The 17,239-nt window shown below is 44.5% G+C and overlaps 1 protein-coding gene across 2 annotated transcripts in view; it reads left to right on the forward strand.

The window, feature by feature from the left end:
• Positions 1–17,239, forward strand: part of ZBTB40 (zinc finger and BTB domain containing 40) — an 82,495-nt gene that overhangs the window by 34,605 nt on the left and 30,651 nt on the right. For both annotated transcript variants that reach the window (XM_055397109.2, XM_055397110.2), the window contains exons 2-3: positions 4,235–4,998; positions 5,740–5,873. In XM_055397109.2, coding sequence (XP_055253084.2) covers positions 4,308–4,998; positions 5,740–5,873 — 825 coding nt within the window. In that variant the 5' untranslated portion in view covers positions 4,235–4,307. The remainder of the gene's footprint in view (positions 1–4,234; positions 4,999–5,739; positions 5,874–17,239) is intronic.

A 17,239-nucleotide genomic window follows, 5' to 3' on the forward strand; every position in this document is an offset into this window, starting at 1 on the left:
CCCTGCTCTGTCCTTCTACCCTGATACTGAGTTGCCTATTCTGGATCTTTTGCCTCTCCATATAAACTTTAGAATCAATTTGTCAATATCCACAAAATAACTTGCTGAGATTTTGATTAGGATTGTTTTGAATTTATAGATCAAGTTAGGAAGAACTGAAATCTTGACACTGAGTCTTCCTGTCCATGAACATGGAATATTTCTCCATTAACTCAGTTTTTCTTTGATATCTTTCCTCAGAGTTTTGTAGTTTTTCTCATATACATGTTATATGTATTTTGTTAGACGTATTCTTAAGTATTTCTCTTTTTAAATTTTACTTTTTGGGGTGCAGCTTAAATGGGAATGTTTTAGCTTCAAATTCCACTTATTCATTGCTGATAAGGAAAGCAGTTAACTTTTATATTTACTTTGGATCCTGCAATCTTGCTATTACTAGTATTAACTTTTTTTTATCAGTTCCTTCAGATTTTCCATATATCATCTCATCACAGACAGTCATATCATCTGTGAACAGACTGTTTTGTGCCTTCCTTCCAATACGTATACCTTTACTTTCTCCAGAATAATATTGAAATGCGATGGTGAAATGAGACATCCCTGCCTTGTGACCGTTCTTAGGTGGAAAGCTTTGACTATAATTGATCTGCATCTTTAAGTGGTTTCTTATAGACAACATGAGAGATGGGTCTTGTCTTTTGGTCCAGTCTGACCGTCTGTTTGTAATTGGTGTGTTTAGAACATTGAGGTGGCGAGGTGTGAGGAGGAGGAAGTGTGATTTATAGACAGTAGGTCTCAGTCTCTTGGCCAGCCGGTGCCCCAGGACTGTGAACTTCACCAGTGCCTTTACCGCCTCCTGCCATAACTTTAAGTGGTACAGGATGACTAGAATGGGCTGAAGTTGAAATTGGTTATTTCCCTTCCTCCAGTTAGGTTCAGTTCAGTTCAGTCACTCAGTCGTGTCCGACTCTCCGCGACCCCATGAACCACAGCACGCCAGGCCTCCCTGCCCATCACCAACTCCCGGAGTACACTCACACTCATGTCCACAGAGTCGGTGATGCCATCCAGCCATCTCATTCTCCGTTGTCTCCTTCTCCTCCCGCCCCCAACCTTTCCCAGCATCAGAGTCTTTTCCAGTGAGTCAACTCGTCGCATGAGGTGGCCAAAGTATTGCAGTTTCAGCTTTAGCACCAATTAGGTTAGACTCTGGTAAAATATTTTCTTCTGATTCTAGACCTTGTTGAGAAGAACAGAATGCTTTGTCATCTTTTAAAATGGTTACTTTCTCCTTCCTCCTGCCAGAACAGAAGGGAATTTTTTCCAGGATATGCTGTTAGAACTCAGTAGAACTCTTAGAGTTAAAACTCACAAAGTTATGACTCCATCCCTCTGGGGTTTTAACTCTCAGACTTGTCCATCCTGAGCCTCTATCAGTTTGTCAACTTGAGCTTAGTTTTCCTATTCAGGTGCTGCTTCCCGCAGACTTCTGCTGGTGGCTCTCTCTCTGAGAAGCTGTGATTTTCTGCCTGTCTCTCCAGTTTGGGGGCAGTGCTTTTGCCCAGTGACTGCACTTTTCTGACAGAGCTGAAAAGCATTGTTGATTTTTCCATTTACCTTTTCACTTGTTGTTAGGGTAGAATGGTGCTGCCAGACGAGAAACCTGGAAACCAGAACTTGGAAATGTTTTCATTTCTGTTTGTCAGTTTTAAATGTGGGGAAATAAGGAACTGGTGGTGGAGTAACGAGGTAGTCATAATCCTTCTAACAAAGGCACCCGTTGTTATTTTGATAAATGTCTTTCCATCCTTTTCATAGTTTTTTAAAAAATGTATGTAAGTGAGATTATATAGTTTTGCTATCATCATAATATCCTCCAACCCAAAACAGAACTAGATGTCTCCTTCCCTAAACTGTCTGTTTCGTGTTATCTGGATCATTTCAGATAACTCACTCACCAAACCAGGAACCTGGAAATTGTCTCTGACTTCCCTCACATCTCTTCAGATCCTAAGTCATGACAGTTACATTTTCTAAATATTTTTGGCTGCCTCTCTGTCTCCCTTCTATTACCACTTCTGCTGGTCACAGCCCTCAATGATTTTTCCCTGAACTTCTACACTAATAGAGCCTGACCCTAGCATTATCCCTTCATATTCTGCACAAGTGTTGCTTGGATGATATATTCCCAAGTGCGTATCTGACCATGTGACTGTCCTAGTTAAAGTCCCTCAAAGCCTTCATTGACTCCTCACTGCCATTAGACTGAATCCGAGCTCCTAAGCATGGTCTGTGTGCCCCTCTGTGGGTAGAGCCTTTGCTGCCTCTCCACATTCCTGTCCTGACACTGCCTGTCCCCTTCTGTATGCCCCGCTATCACCGATCTCCATATGCTCCCGCTCCTAAACCTCCTTCCTGCCACTGTGTGCTGCATCCGTAACCGTGTGCTTCCCGCAGGCTTCCCTGCTTGGAATGCCTTTCCCCCTCACTCTTTGCACCTCCTCAATGTCTGCTCGTTTCTTAAGGCAGGTTAGCTGTTAGCGCCTCCTCAGAAACCTCCCTCTGACTTTTGGATATCCCTGTTCCCCAAGCTGGACTTCTAGGAACAAATCTCTATCATTACATCTCCTCCCACCCATTTATTCATTCCACCAACTAACCAACAGTGCTCGCGTTGGGTAGCATTTTAAGCACTGGGATACAGCAGACAATGAGGGAAAGAGCCCCTCTCCTGATGGGGTTTACATCCCAGTGAAAGGGGGGCACAGAATAAGTAAGTAATGAAGACATGTGTCAGTAGCTGTGATGACGAATAGAGTAAGAGGGATGGAATGTTCTGAGGTTGGAGTGGAGGCTACTGTTCAAAGAACAAGGTCAGGGAAGGCCTCGTTGCTCATGCGGCCTTTGAGCAGAGCCCTGATGGGAGCAGGAGTGAGCCACACACACATGTGAAGAAACCTGTGCACGAGTGTGCTCCTTGTGTTCCATGAGCCGCAAGTAAGGCCTGGTGCTTTCAGCACAGGGGTGAGGGGGAGCGAGGCGGAAGATGAGTTCGAGAGTTAACGACAGCCAGAGTCACATTCCGGCATTTGGCTTTTACTCTGAGACCGGGAACCATGGGTTCTTTGTACAAGGAGACGGTATCTGACTGTGTGCTGAAAGATGGCTCTGACCCCTGGGCTGAAGATGGAGCCGGGTGGAGAGGGGTCGGGTTCGGAAGGGGCAGAGGCATGGAGGCCAGTTAGGACGCTGTTGCAATAACCCAGAAAAAGGTGATAGTGGTGTGGGCTGACTGAAGTAGAGCCAGGGGAGGTGGTGATTAGTGATTGGAGTTGGGATGTAGTTTGAAGATAGAGCCAACAGGATTTATAAAGCCTTCGATAAAGGACATGAGAAAAAGCAGGAGTCCAGAATGATTTCCAGGTTTTTGTATCTGAACAAGAAGGGACAGAATTGCTGTGAAGTGGGGAAAGATGGCAGGGGAGTTCGGATTTAAGTTTAAGAAGCTGATCGGGCCTCCAGTTGGAGATATTCAGTAGGCAGTTGCAAGTGTGCATCTGGAGTTCACAGGAAAGGTCTGAGCGAGAGATATAAATCTGAAAACCCTGAGCATTTAGAGGTTTCAAAAGTGTGGAATCAGATGAGAGAGAAGATAAGATGTGAGATGACAGTCCTGGAGCAAAGAAAACTTTAGAGGCCGAAGTGGCGCAGAGGAACCCGCAAAGGAACCAGAGAGAAGCGAGAAATGCATCTTAGAGGGTGGGGATGGTGACCTGTGTCCAGTGCTGCAGGCAGGCCAAGGTTGTGTTGTGAACCTGCTCATGTGTGTGTCTCCGTCAGCTGGCTGAGAACTCGAGAGCAGACACACTTAGCAGTGTTGTCACTGACAGCTTTGGAATCCGTGAGACATGGGCATGCCGTTTAATGGCGATGTTTCCTTAGGCTGCTTCTCTCAGGCTCTTTGAGCTTCAGTCTTATCTGTGAAATGGGAAGGTTAGCGTATCTTGTAAGGATCAAATGAGATCATCCAGATGGCACACCAAGCAGAGTCCCGTTCATGCAGTTAAGCCCATGCCAGTTACCATCGTGATTAATTCAGTGCACCCAGTCCTTCCTGTTCAGCAGCATGTGCTGAATGAGCCAGTGAATTACATGTTCATTTTAATATTTCATTCAGGGCATTTCCCTGTGTGCTTGCGTAGTGTTAACGTGGCATTTCTGGGGCTTCCTCCAGGATCGTGTGCTGACCCTCACCAAGCGTTTCTGGAAGAAGAGAGGAAGGGGAGTCCTCAGACAGAGCTGACGTGATGGAGCTCCCCAACTACAGCCGGCAGCTGCTGCAGCAGCTCTACACTCTGTGCAAGGAGCAGCAGTTCTGTGACTGCACCATCTCCATCGGGACCATTTACTTCCGGGCCCACAAGCTGGTCCTGGCTGCTGCCAGCCTCCTGTTCAAAACCCTGCTGGACAACACAGATACCATCTCCATCGATGCATCCGTCGTGAGCCCCGAGGAGTTTGCCCTCTTGTTGGAAATGATGTACACCGGCAAACTGCCTGTGGGCAAGCACAACTTCTCCAAAATCATCTCCTTAGCCGACAGTCTCCAGATGTTCGACGTGGCCGTTAGCTGTAAAAACCTTCTGGCCAGCCTCGTAAACTGCTCTGTCCAGGGTCAGGTGGTGAGGGATGTCTCCACACCACCCTCAGAGCCGTCCGGGAAGGGGTCGGAGAAGCCTGACGTGGAAATCCTTTCCCACGGGGTTGCTGGAGAGCATCATGCTTCCCCGGAGGTCTCCACTCCTACAGCAGGCCCCGTGAGAGCAGAGGTGAAGCACGGGGTCCACACGGCAGTGCAACAGATGAGAGTGGATCCTCCCGCTGTCCAGGAGGTTCAGGGGAACACAGACACCCCGGTGGCTCATTCAGCTGAAGTTTGTCCCTCCTCCCCTGTTGTACAAACCTTTAGGGAGACAAAGGAAGCAAGCGCAGAACAAGGTGATATTCACTTAATCGTTGTTTTGTAACCTGTCCTTCTATTACTGGACTCAGTGACCTTTATGAGTTTTTTTTGTTTCATTGATAAACTTGTCAAAGACCACTGTTAGACTGGAAACCAAGATCCAATGCAATAATCGTACTAGGGCATTCTTCTTTTAAGCACGTTTGTGGTTTTAAGTTGGAGAAGGCAATGGCAAGCCACTCCAGTACTCTTGCCGAGAAAATCCCATGGATGGAGGAGCCTGGTAGGCTGCAGTCCGTGGGGTCGCTAAGGGTCGGACACGACTGAGCGACTTCACTTTCACTTTTCACTTTCACACATTGGAGAAGGAAATGGCAACCCACTCCAGTGTTCTTGCCTGGAGAATCCCAGGGACGGGGGAGCCTGGTGGGCTTCCGTCTATGGGGTCACACAGAGTCGGACACGACTGAAGTGACTTAGCAGCAGCAGTGGTTTTAAGTGTTGACAGCCTGAAGGTGAACCACAGGGCAGAAAAGCAGTATTGTGTTGAAATAACCATGTACCGTTCTTGATTTTTACCCATTATCTTAACTAGGATGAAGGTGACACAAAGGAGGAAGCTGTAAAAAATGGTGTTTTCTGCTGCTCATAATTGACATGTTAGATACTATTTGTAAATGCAGTGCATGACCTAAAAGTACTCAGCTTACACTTGTAAAAAGCATTTCAAGTAATCAGCCACTGATTTTTAAAATTTTGTTTTGTTTTACATTCAGAGTGTGAGGGGAAACATTACCAGCTGAATTTTCTTCTAGAAAATGAAAAAATCTTTTCAGACGCACTCTTGATTACCCAGGATGTTTTAAAAAGACTGGAAGAGTGTTCGGAAATTAAAGATGTGCAGAAGCAGGTAGGTACCGTGAGCTTTATTTCTCTGCTGGTTTCATGTTCTCAGGATAGCAGATCAGGGATCAGGGTCTCAATTTTTTTCAAACCTTAAGCTTTTTTTTTGGGGGGGGGGGACATTTACCCCCTAAAAGGACAATCTTGCAAAAGTGCTAGGCAAAGTACTTTGAAAACAAAGACATGTTTTGATCACTAGGTGAATCCCAAGTTTTGAACCAGGATACTTAACTGAGGTTACCATTTCCTCCTGATTAATCAGGGATAAAAAGAGGCTGAAGGTAGTCACAGGTAACTGCAAATCATAGATCAAATAATAGAAACAAAAAACAAAATAATCATAAATACTGAAAACATGATACAAAAAGGATTTAATACAAACTTACACAGTAAATTGCATCCAGTTTTTAGGAATACAGTTGCTATTTTCAGACAATAATGGGGAACTTTTATTGAATACCTATGCTTTACTTAAGGGATTTGATTGAGGTCATATCTGAATGGTCTAGTGGTTTTCCCTACTTTCTTCAATTTAAGTCTGAATTTCACAATAAGGATTTCATGATCTGAGCCACAGTCAGCTCCTGGTCTTGTTTTCGCTAATTGTATACAGCTTCTCCATCTTTGGTTGCAAAGAATATAATCAATCTGATTTCGGTGTTGACCATCTGGTGATGTCCATGTGTAGAGTCTTCTCTTGTGTTGTTGGAAGAGGGTGTTTGCTATGACCAGTGCATTCTCTTGACAAAACTCTATTAGCCTTTGCCCTGCTTCATTCCGTGCTCCAAGGCCAAATTTGCCAGTTACTCCAGGTGTTTCTTGACTTCCTACTTTTGCATTCCAGTCCCCTGTAATGAAAAGGACATCTTTTTTGGGTGTTAGTTCTAAAAGGTCTTGTAGGTCTTCATAGAACCGATTAATTTCGTACTGGTTGGGGCATAGGCCTGGATTACTGTAATAATGAATGGTTTGCCTTGGAAATGAACAGAAATCATTCTGTCATTTTTAAAATTGCATCCAAGTACTGCATTTCGGACTCTTTTGTTGACCATGATGGCTACTCCATTTCTTCTAAGGGATTCCTGCCCACAGTAGTAGATATAATGGTCATCCGAGTTAAATTCACCCATTCCAGTCCATTTTAATTCACTGATTCCTAGAATGTCGACGTTCACTCTTGCCATCTCCTGTTTGACCACTTCCAATTTGCCTTGATTCATGGACCTAACATTCCAGGTTCCTATGCAATATTGCTCTTTACAGCACCAGACCTTGCCTCCATCACTGGTCACATCCACAGCTGGGTATTGGTTTTGCTTTTGCTCCATCCCTTTATTCCTTCTATAGTTATTTCTCCACTGAGCTCCAGTAGTAGATATGACCTCAATCAAATCCCTTATGATTATACAGTGGAAGTGAGAAATAGATTTAAGGGACTAGATCTGATTGATAGAGTGCCTGATGAACTCTGGACGGAGGTTCGTGACATTGTACAGGAGACAGGGACCAAGACCATCCCCATGGAAAAGAAATGCAAAAGAGCAAAATGGCTGTCTGAGGAGGCCTTACAAATAGCTGTGAAAAGAAGAGAGGCGAAAAGCAAAGGAGAAAAGGAAAGATATAAGCATCTGAATGCAGAGTTCCAAAGAATAGCAAGGAGAGATAAGAAAGCCTTCCTCAGCTATCAATGCAAAGAAATAGAGAAAAACAACAGAATAGGAAAAACAAGAGACTTCTTCAAGAAAATTAGAGATTCCAAGGGAACATTTCATGCAAAGATGGGCTCGATAAAGGACAGAAATGGTATGGACCTAACAGAAGCAGAAGATATTAAGAAGAGGTGGCAGGAATACACAGAAGAACTGTACAAAAAAGATCTTCACGACCAAGATAGTCACGATAACGTGATCACTGACCTAGAGCCAGACATCTTGGAATGTGAAGTCAAGTGGGCCTTAGAAAGCATCACTACGAACAAAGCTAGTGGAGGTGATGGAATTCCAGTTGAGCTATTTCAAGTCTTGAAAGATGATGCTGTGAAAGTGCTGCACTCAATATGCCAGCAGATTTGGAAAACTCAGCAGTGGCCACAGACCTGGAAGAGGTCAGTCTTCATTCCAATCCCAAAGAAAGGGAATGCCAAACAATGCTCAAACTACCGCACAATTGCACTCATCTCACACACTAGTATAGTCATGCTCAAAATTCTCCAAGCCAGGCTTCAACAGTATGTAAACCGTGAACTCCCAGATGTTCAAGCAGGTTTTAGAAAATGCAGAGGCACCAGAGATCAAATTGCCAACATCCACTGGATCATGGAGAAAGCAAGAGAGTTCCAGAAAAACATCTATTTCTGCTTCATTGACTATGCCAAAGCCTTTGACTGTGTGGATCACAATAAACTGTGGAACATTCTGAAAGAGATGGGAATCCCAGACCACCTGACCTGCCTCTTGAGAAACCTGTATGCAGGTCAGGAAGCAACAGTTAGAACTGGACATGGAACAACAGACTGGTTCCAAATAGGAAAAGGTGTACGTCAAGGCTGTATATTGTCACCTTGCTTATTTAACTTATATGCAGAGTACATCATGAGGAACGCTGGGCTGGAAGAAGCACAAGCTGGAATCAAGATTGCTGGGAGAAATATCAATAACCTCAGATATGCAGATGACACCACCCTTATGGCAGAAAGTGAAGAGGAACTAAAAAGCCTCTTGATGAAAGTGAAAGAGGAGAGTGAAAAGGTTGGCTTGAAGCTCAACATTCAGAAAACAAAGATCATGGCATCTGGTCCCATCACTTCATGGGAAATAGATGGAAAAATAGTGGAAACAGTGTCAGACTTTATTTTTGGGGGCTCCAAAATCACTGCAGACACTGCAGCCATGAAATTAAAAGATGATTGCTCCTTGGAAGGAAAGTTATGACCAACCTTGATAGTATATTAAAAAGCAGAGACATTACTTTGCCAACAAAGGTCCGTCTAGTCAAGGCAATGGTTTTTCCAGTGGTTGTGTATGGATGTGAGAGTTGGACTGTGAAGAAAGCTGATCGCTGAAGAATCGATGCTTTTGAACTGTGGTGTTAGAGAAGACTCTTGAGAGTCCCTTATACTGCAAGGAGATCCAACCAGTCCATTCTAAAGGAGATCAGTCCTGGTTGTTCATTGGAGGGACTGATGCTAAAGCTGAAACTGCAATACTTTGGCCACCTCATGCGACGAGTTGACTCACTGGAAAAGACTCTGATGCTGGGAAAGGTTGGGGGCGGGAGGAGAAGGGGACGACGGAGAATGAGATGGCTGGATGGCATCACTGACTCTGTGGACATGAGTTTGAGTGTACTCAGGGAGTTGGTGATGGACAGGGAGGCCTGGCGTGCTGTGATTCATGGGGTCGCGGAGAGTCGGACAGGACTGAGCGACTGAACTGAACTGAACTGATGCTTTACTTGGTACATATGTTAGTTATCTCATTTAATCCTCACAAACATCATTGAAGTGGATACTATTTTATTATTTTATATCCCTATTTTATGGATGAGAATAAGTATCTCGAAGTGATAGAGCTTGTCCAAGGTTGCAGAGGTCATGAAACTAAACTCTGAGCAAGAAATCAGACCTAAGCGTTCTGATGTTACAGCTCTTCTCTTGTACCCTGAGTTACTGCCTCCCAACGGGGTAAAAATGATATGCATACGTCACGTATGTATAAATGTTTAGTGTTGTCTACAGAAAACTGGCAAATGCTTATCATCTCTGTTACTTAGTTGACGTTTTCTGTTTTTTCCTCATCTCAGTGAGATGCGTCCCCACCAGTGGGCTCCCTCACTACCCAGCTCCTCCACACCTGACGGTGCAGGACTGACCACACGGCCGCTTTAGGACTCCCTCGCTTCCCCTTTCCCGTGGCCTCGCCTCTTATTCTGAGGGGCGCTGGCAGAGTGACCAGGCACTTCCCTGCAAGCTTGCTCCTCTGACTGGCGGGTCCTCCTGCCAGTCAGTGGGGAGGCCTCCTCTGGCGCTGTAGGCAGTTTAGTGGCCGTTGGTTACTGTTGGTGACTGAGTTGGTAAAGAATCCACCTGCAGTGCAGGAGACCCTGCTTCGATCCCTGGACCAGAAGGATCCCCTGGAGAAGGAAATGGCAACCCACCCTAGTATTCTTGCTTGGAAAATCCCATGGATAGAAGAACCTGGTGGGCTACAGTCCATGAGGTCACAAGAGTAGAACATGACTTAGTGACTAAATCACCAGTTACTATTCATCCAAGCAATGCATGCCTTCTACTACTTAAATAGTTCCCTAATTCATAGCAAGTTACTTTTTATTTTATTGTTTAACTTTTAATTGGAGGATAGTTGCTTTACAGTGTTGTGTTGATTTCTACTGAATACTGCAAATCAGCCATAAGTGTCTGTGTGTGTGTGTGTATCCCCTTCCTCTTGAGCCTCTCTCCCTCTGTCCCACCACAAGTTACTTTTTTGAAAACACAAATTCAAGGTCAAGTGTTTACCTCAACCACGGTTTACTGACAGTTGGCTATAAATGGTTTTCTTGAGAGATAAACTGTTTACAAGACTGCGTGAACCCTGATGACTCTCTGAGGGGCGGTTTCGAGTTGTAAATCCTTGGTACTCTTTGTACTGATTATGCAGAAGGACATGATGGTTTTATATTTTTGCACTTGGATGTTCTCTTAACGGTCCAATCCATCATTTTTGTCACTAGTTTGTTACCTCGATAGCTTACGGACATACCTCTTCGTTTTCTCTCTTGTGGCTTCCTGTCCACTTAACTTGGGTTACAGAGGTGCATCATCATTCCTTAGACCAGCAATCCTCAAATTATTCTGTCACCTGTGTACTCACTCAAACTGTGTCTTATGCATTTTTTTATTTCTTAACACTGGTACCTAAAAGTGTCTGGCACATAACAGGTGCTCAAAAAATATTTGCTGTACAAGGATTCATTCAGCATTTCCCCCCTCCTCCTTGTCCTAATCCTTTGATGGCAACAATGTTAATAGTACTTTGCAACAACACTGATTCTCCGTGGGTGATCTTTATAGGATTATGTTATTTCTTCCTAGGTTTTAGAGGTCAGAGTAAGAGCTCTACAAAACACTTGGTGGCTACATTTAAAACTGATTCTGTTTTATTCTATAATAAATTGTTCAGCTACAAAAAGAAAAAGGGAAAAATACTGTAAGAACATAAGATTAAATTAAATTAAACATAGAGTTGGAGGAGGAATTCCTTGGTGGACTTGCCGCTTCCACTGCAGGGGTCCCAGGTTCAGTCCTTGGTTAGGGAGCTAAGATCTGGCAAACCACGTGGCAGGGCCAAAAAAATATGTGTATATGTGTGGGGCCAGCAAGCAGGAGAGTCAGGAGCCCCTGCCCTGTGCACAGGCCTGTACACTTCTTTCTCTCACTGTCTCTCGCACTCTCGCTTTCTTTAGACAGCTTGAGGTATGATTGACGCACAGCAAACTGCACGTATTTAAAGGTTGCAGTTTGCCAAGTTTCGAAACCTGAAATCATCATCACAATCAAGATAATGACCATGACCATCCCCCCTCTAAAAATATTTTCACATCCCTTGGCAATCCGTCCATCCTGCCCCTTTCCACTCACCCTTCCCCTGGTAACACTGGTCTGCTTTCTCTCTCGATGAATGTACATCTTCTCGAGTATTACATAAATGGAGTCCTATGGTCTGTGTTCCTTTTGGTCTGGCCTCTTGCATTCAGCACAACTGTTTTGAGGTTCACCCAGGTTGTTGCATATTCGTTCCTTTTTATTGCTGAGCAGGGTTCCATTGTGTGTATGTACCATTTATTTATGCAGCTCTACCATTTACTAGCTCTGGAGTAGGAAATGGCACTCCACTCGGGTATTCTTGGCTGGAAATTTCCGTGGCAGAGGAGCCTGGAGGACTATAGTCCATCGGGCCGCAAAGAGTCAGACAGGACTGGGTGACTGAGCGCACACGCGCACACACCCCATTTACTCGCCTTGTGACCTTCATCGGCTTAATCTCTGTAAGTCTTAATTTCCTAATTTGTAAAATTTTCGAGTGTTATCACCTCCATCATAGGGTCATTGTGAATTAATTAAGATTTATGTAAATCTCATACTAAAATGCCAGGCACATAGAAGGAGCTCAACAGGGGATGACTGCTGTTGTTTGCTGATACATTAACTCAGTGGTTTTGGATGCAGTCAGCCTTGAATCTCCTTTTTCACTTAATGCCTTATACTATCCTAGTACTGTGGTCACTTACTTTGACACGAGATGCTCTGCTATTGATGTTTAAGCTTAATTTGCAAGTCATGCTTTCAAACGGGTGCCATTACCCTTGAAAGTAGTTTTCTGAACTACCGGTGTAGTGTCTCACACGAAGCCATCAGTCTCTAGAATAACAATTCAGTGTATATAAAAATGATCTTGTTAAAATGTACGCCTCCAGACCACATTTCCAGAGTCTGAATCTTACATTCTGGTAGAGCTTGGGAATCTCCATCTTGAACAAGTTCCCCGGGGATGGCTTTTTTGGTACGTCTAGACTACATTTTGAGAAGCATTGCTGGAGAAGTTAACGGCCTATAAAATTCTTAATGTGTGATGGCAGATGTCACAGCGTCTATGCTGACAGCTCTCAGTGTTTTGAGGAGTTGCTGAATACCCATTCCCCCAAGTGTTATTCTTTGCTTTCCTCTTGATTCAGCAAATATTTACTGAGCAACTGGTATGTGCCAGGCATTGAGCTGGTTGCTAGGGGGGAAAAGAAACATAAATAAGGTTGGATCCCTATCCTTATAGAATGTCTTGACAGCAAAGAAATCCTGGCACATAGGTAATTCTTTGGGAAGTGTGCTCAGAAGTCACACAACTGCCAGAATCCCCAGAGACTTCAGTGTCTAATCTAGATTTAGAACTGTTCACTTGGGCCATCATTCTGCATTTCAGCTACAGTTATAAAGGTTGTTTGGGGAGTTTGTTTGCTGTTGTTCTATTTATACATTTCTAGCTCCCAGATAGCTTTGACTGTTTTTTTGTTGGTGGTGGTGGTGGTGGTTGTTATTTGGTTAATCATCATCACATTAAAAAAAAAAAACTAGCTGGGCTTCCCTGGTGGCTCAGTGGTAAAGAATCTGCCTGCCAATTCTGGGGACACACAGGTTCAATCCCTGTTCCGGGAAGATCCCACTTGCTGTAGAGCATGTAACGCCATGCGCCGCAGCTACCGAATGTGTGCTCCAGAGCCCAGAAGTTGCAACTCCTGAAGCCTGTGCACCCTAGAGCCCATGTTCCACAACAAGAGAAGCTGCTGTAATGAGAAGCCCACGCACCACAGCTGGAGAGTGGCCCCTGCTTGTCGCAACTAGAGAAAAGCCCGCTCAGCAACAAAGAGTGAACACAGCCAAAAATAAATTAATAAAATTATATATAAAAAAGATAGCTCAATGTTAAAAATAATTTACACTTAGGTGTGTAATTTTGAGGCAGGCTTCTAAGTGATATTCTGATTGAGATGGACTAGTCGGTTCTTTTTTTTTGTTCCTAAAAAACATATGAGATAGGCAGCTGGCCTGGACTGAGTTAAGGGAGGACACGTGAGCCAGTGTCCTATTTTCTCTCCTGAGATGAGTGATGAAAGGTGGCAAAGCCATTGCCCGAGCAGTGATTGCAGCGACATGAGAAGAGGCTGGGCGACTTGGATTGTGTGAAACCAAAGCCAAAACTGATTAAGGAGAATTCTCTTGGGCGTTGGGATGGGAAAGTGTCTTCCACTGGTCTTTATCTCAGTGTGGCATCTCTGACCCTTTAGAAAAAGCAGATACTGACCTAAAGGGCTTTCTGACTGAGCTGAGTAAAAGAAAAGTGTGAAAGTGTTAGTTGCTCAGTTGTGTCTGACGCTTTGTGACCTCATGGACTGTAGCCCCTCAGGCTCCTCTGTCTATGGGATTTCCCAGGCAAGAATACTGGAGTGGCAGCCATTTTCTTCTCCAGGGGATCTTCCCGAGCAAGGGATCGAACCTCCGTCTGCTGCAAGGCAGGTAGATTCTTTACTGCCTGGAACCACCAGAAACGTATACTTTTTTTCAGCTTTTATGCTAAAACTTAAAATTGTCTACTTTCTTTATTCCTAGCCCTGGCCCTGCCTTTTAAATCATTTTGTATATAGCAAAGTGAGTCTGACTAGAATAAGGAGATATCTCTTTCTACTGTTGATTTCCTTGCTGTTTGATTTCACCTAAAGTTCTAGAAAGACTTCCCAAACCAAAGGCCTAGTAGCATCCTTTTTTCCTTCACCTTTGTTTCAAAGGCAAATAACATTGAAGGCTCATATGTGAACCTGATGTTTTCAACTGTGTCATGACTTCAAGGGTTTGTTAAGAAGTGCAGGTCTGTGTTTTGTGGGCTGTGCTCACTGACAAAATAGGGTAACTTTCTTGAGAAGTGAAGGGGTAGGATTCACTTTATAGATCTATGAGAGATAAACTTAAGTTGTTTTTTCAAATCTCTTCTAATTATCAAGTCTAAGATATGCAGCTATAGCTCAAAGGGCTGGTGGCCTTATGAGAAGGGAATTTCATTCAGTTAAGCAAACATTTATTAAGCACCTATTGTATTCCGGTCTCCGCACTAATCATTGAGACCAGGAGAAATGGTATAGATTGTCTGGCGGCTACCCAGTGTTCCATCTGATGTTGATTCTAGTAAGTCCAATAAAATCCAGTGAAATGGGTTTGGTTACACCCGAAGTCTGGAAGATGAAACTGGACAAAAGAGGCACCGGTCAGTGGCGTGAACCAGTGTTTCATCCTGGTATTCTGCTCACCAGCCATGCAGCCTGGGCAAGTTACTTCACCTCTCTGACTCTCCTTTAAGTAGTCGTGGTAATTCCTGCAGGATCTGACGTGAGGAGTCAAGTAGATAGCACATATTGCACAGCGTCTGGGGTGGTGCTGAGCTGTCATGGTCTGTCTCACTGTTACCCGTGTGTGGCCCTCAGCATTCGGGGAAGGCATGAGCAAACATGAGTATGGTGTAACCCAGACAAGTCCAAAGGCGGTAGGCAGGCAGTTGGGAAAATAAGTAAATGCCTTTAGAAGACCTGAGTGTAAGGGAAAGATTGAGTCATTTTTTTTCATAGACAACAGAGGGAAAGAAAACTGTTCCATCTTGAAATATATTGACCCGTATTTCACTCATAGATAAAAGTACTTTGAGTACTTGTGTGACCATGAATTGATACGAATTTATTGAAGTACTTTTAACTCTAAGAATCAAAGGGGTTCTAAATGTCTGGTTGAAGAATAAAAGTCTGTTTTGGTTCATTTTCCTAGAGTTCTGTTCTGTGATAGCAATCAGTGAGTTCCAGCCTGTTGCAATATGTGACACCCTTCTGTTTAGGCAGATTCCCTATTTCCAGAAAAGGACTTGATACGCTGTGGAGCCCCAGGCAGCCTAGGGCGCTGATGGAGTTAACAGCTAACTGTGCTGGCTCTGATGCAGGTCCGCAATAGGTTCTGGAAGAAAGAGCAGGGAACAGGGCCGTCCCAGCAGCTGACTGCTCGCTCCTGGCCCTTCATCAACCCAGCCCCGCTTCTCTTCCCAGATGGCCACCTTGGTGTCACTGCTGAGCAATGAAGTTAACAAATGTTTTAATTTCACTGCTGAGCAGTTCGGCAGAAGAGGAGACGGTGGTGAGGATAATGAGCAGCACGTCAGAGCCCACCGGCTCGAACGATAATGCAGACAAATTGGATACTGAGAGAGGCGGACCTGGGATATCCGGAGAGCTTCGGGTGAACGAAGCCTAGGAGACAATGAGATAGCTGTGGGCTGTTATCAACCAAGTGCACAAGTCGGGCGCAAGGAGGGAGGGAGGAAATGGAAAATAAAGAGGAAGAAGCAGGGTTAAAACTAAGGGTACGAGCAGTCATGGGTCTTTCAGTTCAGTTCAGTTCAGTTCAGTCGCTCAGTCGTGTCCGACTCTTTGCGACCCCATGAATCACAGCACGCCAGGCCTCCCTGTCCATCACCAACTCCCGGAGTTCACTCAAACTCATGTTCATCGAGTCAGTGATGCCATCCAGCCATCTCAATCTCTGTCATCCCCGTCTCCTCCCACCGCCAATCCCTCCCAGCATCAGACTCTTCCAGTGAGTCAACTCGTCACATGAGGTGGCCAAAGTATTGGAGTTTCAGCTTCAGCATCAGTCCTTCCAGTGAACACCCAGGATTGATCTCTGTTAGAATGGACTGGTTGGATCTCCTTGCAGTCCAAGGGACTCTCAAGAGTCTTCTCCAGCACCACAGTTCAAAAGCATCAATTCTTCGGCGATCAGCTTTCTTCATAGCCCAACTCTCACATCCATACATGACCACGGGAAAAACCATAGCCTTGACTAGACGGACCTTGGTTGGCAAAGTAATGTCTCTGCTTTTTAATATGCTATCTAGGTTGGTCATAACTTTCCTTCCAAGGAGTAAGCATCTTTTAATTTCCTGGCTGCAGTCAACATCTGCAGTGATTTTGGAGCCCAAAAAAATAAAGTCTGACACTGTTTCCCCATCTATTTCCCATGGAGTGATGGAACCAGATGCCATGATCTTCGTTTTCTGAATGTTGAGCTTCAAGCCAACCTTTTCACTCTCCTCTTTCACTTTCATCAAGAGGCTTTTTAGTTCCTCTTCACTTTCTGCCATAAGGGTGGTGTCATCTGCATATCTGAGGTTATTGATATTTCTCCCAGCAATCTTGATTCCAGCTTGTGCTTCTTCCAGCCCAGCGTTCCTCATGATGTACTCTGCATAGAAGTTAAATAAGCAGAGTGACAATATACAGCCTTGACGTACTCCTTTTCCCATTTGGAACCAGTCTGTTGTTCCATGTCCAGTTCTAACTGTTGCTTCCTAACCTGCATACAGGTTTCTCAAGAGGCAGGTCAGGTGATCTGGTATTCCCATCTCTCTCAGAATGTTCCACAGTTTATTGTGATCCACACAGTCGAAGGCTTTGGCATAGTCAATGAAGCAGAAATAGATGTTTTTCTGGAACTCTCTTGCTTTCTCCATGATCCAGCGGATGTTGGCAATTTGATCTCTGGTGCCTCTGCCTTTTCTAAAACCTGCTTGAACATCTGAAGTTCACAGTTCACATATTGCTAAAGCCTGGCTTGGAGAATTTTGAGCATGACTTTACTAGCGTGTGAGATGAGTGCAGTTGTATGGTAGTTTGAGCATTGTTTGGCATTCCCTTTCTTTGGGATTGGAATGAAGACTGACCTTTTCCAGCCCTGTGGCCACTGCTGAGTTTTCCAAATTTGCTGGCATATTGAGTGCAGCACTTTCACAG

Source organism: Moschus berezovskii, chromosome 2 (genome assembly GCF_049115385.1).
Source record: "Moschus berezovskii isolate FMDL1 chromosome 2, NW_MosBer_1.0, whole genome shotgun sequence".
Lineage (NCBI taxonomy): Eukaryota > Metazoa > Chordata > Mammalia > Artiodactyla > Moschidae > Moschus > Moschus berezovskii.